The 6,000-nt window shown below is 37.5% G+C and overlaps 1 protein-coding gene across 1 annotated transcript in view; it reads right to left on the bottom strand.

The window, feature by feature from the left end:
• Positions 1–487: 487 nt before the first annotated feature.
• Positions 488–6,000, bottom strand: part of smim13 (small integral membrane protein 13) — a 29,146-nt gene continuing 23,633 nt past the window's right edge. Inside the window, exon 2 of the mRNA XM_072283663.1 lies at positions 488–5,763. Within this exon, the coding sequence (XP_072139764.1) occupies positions 5,570–5,763 (194 nt within the window). The 3' untranslated portion in view covers positions 488–5,569. The remainder of the gene's footprint in view (positions 5,764–6,000) is intronic.

The raw sequence follows: 6,000 nt of genomic DNA, 5'->3' as shown, positions 1-6,000 counted from the left end.
CCAATGGGTAATTCTCCGTTTCCTCTTCTCTTATAAAGAGTTGTTCACGGTTTCTCTTTCCACAGATGCTGCCTGACCTGCTGAAGATTTCTAGCATTTTCTGTTCTTATTTCAGATTCCCAGTATCGGTGATAGTTTCTTTTTTTAATTTTCAGGCACTGCAATTTTCTTTGGATTAGGAACAGGTGATTCACTTTGACGCTTAATGGCAGGAAAGTTGTGAAAAAATTGTTCATACTTATAATAATTTCAATCACTAAATGCAAAAAAAAAGACACCAGGTGTGATGTAAATGAGAAATGAAATTTGTAATTGCATAGATTAATAATAAATTATTAGGATGCTTCAAAACAGTTTAAAAGTGACAACCACAAAAAGAAACATTGTACTGCTTCAAAAAAAAAGTGTAGGGGATTCTTCTGAGGGCATGGGAGGATAGCTGAAGATAAATAGAAAAAGGCGGTATCAGAAAAAGACATCAATAAAAAACTTTTTTTTTCATTTTATTTCATTGTTTCTATTACAGCAGTCAGTTTAAGAAACAGAAAACATACCAAGGACATTATTAACACTCATCAGCTTTGTTAAGTGACTTTTGTCTATAATACTATATGAACATGACCATACAACTATGAAAGCATTCCTTCAGTCAAGTAAACAGTCCAACTTGCATTCTAATAACTTAAATGTAACATGGATTCAAACTAAGATTCAAATATAACCAGAAACAAATTTAAAACATATAATGGTTTCAATGCAAAATTAGATTTGTCACTTAATACAAAGTTGCATTTCACTCTGTATTTATAAATGTTTTTAATCTAAAGTTACTTCCACGAAAGCACAAGCACCTACCATTTATAGAGTTTGAGGTAGCCTCTTTGATAATACAAATAAAGGTTGGGGAAAATCAGATCTTCACCTTCTAAATATTTAACCTTGATAATATACCCTTCATGACAGACAAGAGAATGGCATTAGGAATTTAGAAGTAGTGAACAAATTCTTAAATCATTGTAGATATTCTAATAACATATCTATATTAGAAGAGCCAGATTTGAATTTAATAGGTGCCACATGTTGTTTCTTGGGCTTTGTAAATGCAGCTATGAAGAGCATGTAGTAGCTTCTAGCCTCAAAAATATAAAGGCTTTGTTACGGAATTACAGAAATAGCAAGGCTTCCCCACCCCACAGCCCAATCGCGGTCTCCTCCTTCCCTGTCATCACCACAGGCCCTCCCCCAATCTGACCCAGGTCTCTCTCACCAGCATCTCCCCTCACAATTCCTAATTTAGTGCTCCATTCACAATACCCCATCCACAACCTCTCCTACTCAGTTTCCTAGTACAGCGTTCGACTGGTTTTCCTAAAGTGGAAAGAGAGAATGTCAATCAACAAGATTATAGGAGCAGTAAATAGGATTGAAATGATGGGGTTCTGGTGTTAAATTCAGCAGAAACTTTGCATCTCTCGACTTGTATTTTTTTCACTTACACTGCCCCCATAAATATTGGCTCAAGTATCTCCTGAAACAAAAAGTAGTATGCATTCAATAAGCATCGATCAGCTTTGTAGAGCCTTTCCAGTAATGAAAGGCACCTCAGAGGACAAATGGACAAAATACAGGGAGATGGTTGAAAGGAGAATCAGGGAAGTTTGTTCTGAATGTGGATAGTGACACAGTAACACAAAAGATGTCAGGCAGCAAGCTGCAGAGAGCAGAGCAGTAAGGAAGGGTGAAATTGAGTCGTATACACGGAGTCAGAAGAGTATGGATTGTAAATATTCTCAAGACTATCCAGGTATGGATGAGTAGAGCTAATTTTAAAGTCAATGAATCATGGTTGGAGGATGAAAGCGTTATAAATTGAAGAACTGAAAAATTTTGTAAAAGATGGAATTTACACAGGGTACCATTTTGGAACAAGTTACTGGGATCAAGCTGAAAGATGACAATCTTCAAAATGGATTCTGGTCATGCTACTCAAACCAAAAGGTAATAAAGTTAGACAAGTGATCTGGTAGATGACAATTTGTGAACAAAATAAGCAATTTTTGTTAAAATTCCAAACACAAAATGAAGTCATCCAAGCTCTTTGCTGGCTCTGTATCACAGCAATAGAAAAAGTACTCCTTCTGCCATGATCTGTTTATTATATTATTTCAGCTGTTTATTTGATTCCTCCACCTCAACAACTCTGCACTAAAACAGTACTGCAGAGCCTTTCCGCAACAGTAAGTTTCTCTACAGCCTCTCTTCTATTGGTCTTTACTTCAAATAGGAAACCATTGTTATTGACTCACTAAAGGAAAAAAAATCAGACTTACGAAATATTTCTTTCAAAGGCTCCATGACAGTAATACCACTGTTGAAATGGAGAAAATTAGGTTTACCTTCAAACAGAATGGTAGCATCTATGGGGTTAAGGAGAGTAGACAGGAGAAGGACAAAGATAGGTGACTTAAATTCTGGGAATTGATCTTGTGCTAACAAACAATCTGCTGGAAGAACTCAGAGGATCAAGCAGCATATATAGGAGGAAATAAATCATTAACAGGTTGGGACAAAACACTGCATCATATACAGGTTTCAAATCAAAACGTCAATAATTCCTTTCCTCCTACAGGCAATGCTTGACCTGCTGAGTTCTTCCAGCAGACCTCCTCCAGATTCCAGCATCTGCAATCTCCTCTGATCCTGTGCTAATGTTACCAAGGAGCACCATCCACATTAAAAGGGAGAGAACTGAGCTTAGCTAAACCATAGAAAATGCAGAAATTGGGGCGAGGGACAAAGAATCACAGGCAAGAAAATTTGAATGGAACTTTATATGGCTGTGCAATTTGTACCCTAGAGCAGAGGTTCCAAACCTGGGGTCCAGGACCCCTCGGTTAATGGTAGGGGACCATGGCATAAAAAAAATTTGGGAACGCCAGCCCTAGAGGATAGCTGATGGAGTGACATCCACAGGTAATAAAGTACTAGCTTTGCTGGAAAAATAGCACAGGCACCATGATACAACAGTGGCGTAGTAAACAGCCAGAAGTATGGAGTGATTTATTGTGACAAAGTCATAGAGGTTTAGGACAGATGAGGAGGCGAGTAACATTAGGGTAACTTTTTTTGTATAATGTTCATGTGATCATTAATATACATTTTTAAATCCCTCTTTTTACCATAAAATCTCTATACACGTTTTGTCTACATCTGAGATACCTAATATCAATACACTTCATGTAAAAGAAGTTAAAATTTCAAATAAAATAAGCCTATTTCTCTATAGTTCATTTAGAAAATAAAAAAAGGTTTCCTGCCGTGATCCTTCAGAGGTAATCTGTGGATGTGTTGATAAACCATATAGTATGCAAAACAAAAACCAGCACCATCCAATATATAACTCCACTGTGGATGGTCCCAAGCCTAGCTGTGAAGAGGAGGACTGGGTATGGGGTAAGCAACCCCATCCCGTAAAAACCCAGTGCTACAGAAATGCCAACAGAAGCTCCAAAGGCATATCCCTGGGAGAGGAAAGATACACTAAGAAGGCAGGGACAAGTTAAAAGACTGGCTCAGGACAGCGGACTTTGGCAAACTGCTGTCGATGGCCTTTGCCCCAGTTGGGGTGATGGGCTATGAATGAATTCTATACAGTCTTGCCACAAAAAGCCTTGACGAGCTTGAATGAATACTGCAAAATTGATGGGGAAACCAACTATTAGCAAGACCTGTCTTATCTTCAGTCTGAAATTAATTGCCTCTATCTCTCCCTCGCTTCCCGCCTTGACCTAGTTTACATCATTTTATTTGTATCTTGTTTTTTTTCCGAAACAGACAAGATAGCAATTATTATTTTAGTTAAAGAGATGGGGGAAAGGAGCAGAGAGGGAGGAAAATAAGTTCCTCCATTCATAACTAAAGGAAAAAAATCAATCCTGTGGAATGGATTTATTGACAGCTTGAAGTAGCATTAAACATTTCAAAGTCAGTTATTGCAGAGAACTGCTTTCTACTTCAATGATGCACCTTTAACTCAATGTAAAAGTCATCTTACAGTACAATTTTTTTTCATTTTCCACACCTTTAATTCCAGCTGTTTGACAAAGTTTGCTGTTGGCACATAGATGTGATTGTCACTCTAGACACCGCCTGTAATTTGGGCCTAGATCCAAACAGATGCCAAAGGACAATCCCCCACACCCACTACAATGTTCAGTCAAAGCAATTACTAAGTATGCCTCAAACTGTACATTGCATGATTATGAAATTCTATATAATTTATGCATTTTATCAGCTTGTAACTGCCTTGAAAATGTAAGGCAGATTTTGTCAAAATGGATGAATAAATCAAAGTTTTTGGAATCCACAAAGTAATCATAGTCAATTAAACCAAAAAGGATGCTAACAATAAACTATGGCCTAGAAATTCAGACAGAACTGCTTTCTGCAGTTCAAAGTGGATGAAAATAATTTCCTTTCAGAATGGAGCATGACTGTAGCCTTTTCTGTGTCAAAAAATGCAATTCTGGAAATTTGATCTGGGAATTCCAGTGATGCTACAGCCTTGTATGCTTGACATAATTTCCTGGTCAGTCGTGCAGAGGATTACATCATTCCCTCTAAATTAATCCTTTGGAGTCTTTGCCCAGAAAATTAAATCATGTATTTCAGAGGTTATGTTTCATCGGGCACATTTGGAAGAGCCTACTTTCCACCTCACAGGGGCTCTGATCTTTTGTTGTCATCATTTTTCTTCACTGTTTTGCACTAGGTGAAAGGAAGTGTCCATCAAACAAACAGTAGACATCAAGCCAGGTGCTACTGAACCCAGCCACAGGTGGCACACAATTCAAATAGTTGTTGGTGTACATCCCTTTAGCACTCTTTTAGCAGGCAGGACCCATTTCTGGTTTTCAGTCAACTGTTCGGAAAACTAAAATTCCACACGTCTCTCCTGATTGCTAATAGTAACCTTGTTTTGTTTATAAAGAAAACGCTAGTTTAGGTAGGTCTTATGTTCTTACTAATTCCAATGAAAGCAAGTTAGGTTGTTTCAATTGACATTAAAATAAGCAAGATGCAGCAGCAAATGGAATAACCATTATGTAAACATGCTCAATGTGTTCTTCATAATTACATGAGAAGTTTTTAAAAAATAGAACCTAAAGCGAAGTTCAAATGATATTAACATTTTTAAAAATGCTATTTCACGACAAATTTTTTTTTTTAGTATTTAGCTCAGTAATTCAGATAGTGGAATCATATCCAGTAAAATTAGTGTTAGTTGGTAGCACAATTTGACTCATGACTGAGTGACCTACTAATTAATTGTAAATTGATTCATTGAGCAATGGGAGAGAAATAGATAACCTTATGTTGACAAATTAAAGTAAGCATTATTATTTCAATGTGACCCAAACATATGTAAATTTCTCCATATACGAGAAATTGTATTTTTAGCAAGTCAAACAATCAAATAAAGCACAGCATGTCAATCACAGACTGAAGTCGTGCTTAAATGCCAAGTGAGTAATTCCAAATGAGTGGAAAAATGCGGCAGTTTGGTTTTCTATGTGCTGCCTTCAACTGGTGGTCTCCGTAGACGTGTTGATTTAGGTCTATGCCCTGGAGGTGTAGATGACGATTCTCCTATGCTTACATTCTCTGATGGGTCGCTGTCTCCCTGGAGTGAGCTGGTATCACCTACGAGTTCACGAAGGAACTTGAACTTGGATAGGAACAGCTGCCAAACTACATACCAACCTGGAAAGAAATAGAAAGTCGTTCGTTACCAAGATAGTGAGAAACTTATGCCTGCGAGGAGATTGGTGGAGCAACAATTGGTCAGATGAGATTTGTCCTGTTATTTGTATTCAAACATAGTTGACAATTTTCTATCTAGCCATTGGTATAATGGAATAGTTTGGAGTGCAATGTGGTATGCTACACTGGTGAGCTTCAGCATTGTAAGTGGGATGCTACCAGAGCCCACTGTGTTTA

The sequence above is a fragment of the Mobula birostris genome, chromosome 19 (genome assembly GCF_030028105.1).
Source record: "Mobula birostris isolate sMobBir1 chromosome 19, sMobBir1.hap1, whole genome shotgun sequence".
In the NCBI taxonomy this organism is placed as follows: Eukaryota; Metazoa; Chordata; class Chondrichthyes; order Myliobatiformes; family Myliobatidae; genus Mobula; species Mobula birostris.
The sequence above is the reverse complement of the archived record's forward strand: the minus strand, read 5'-3'. Positions and strand labels throughout refer to the sequence as shown.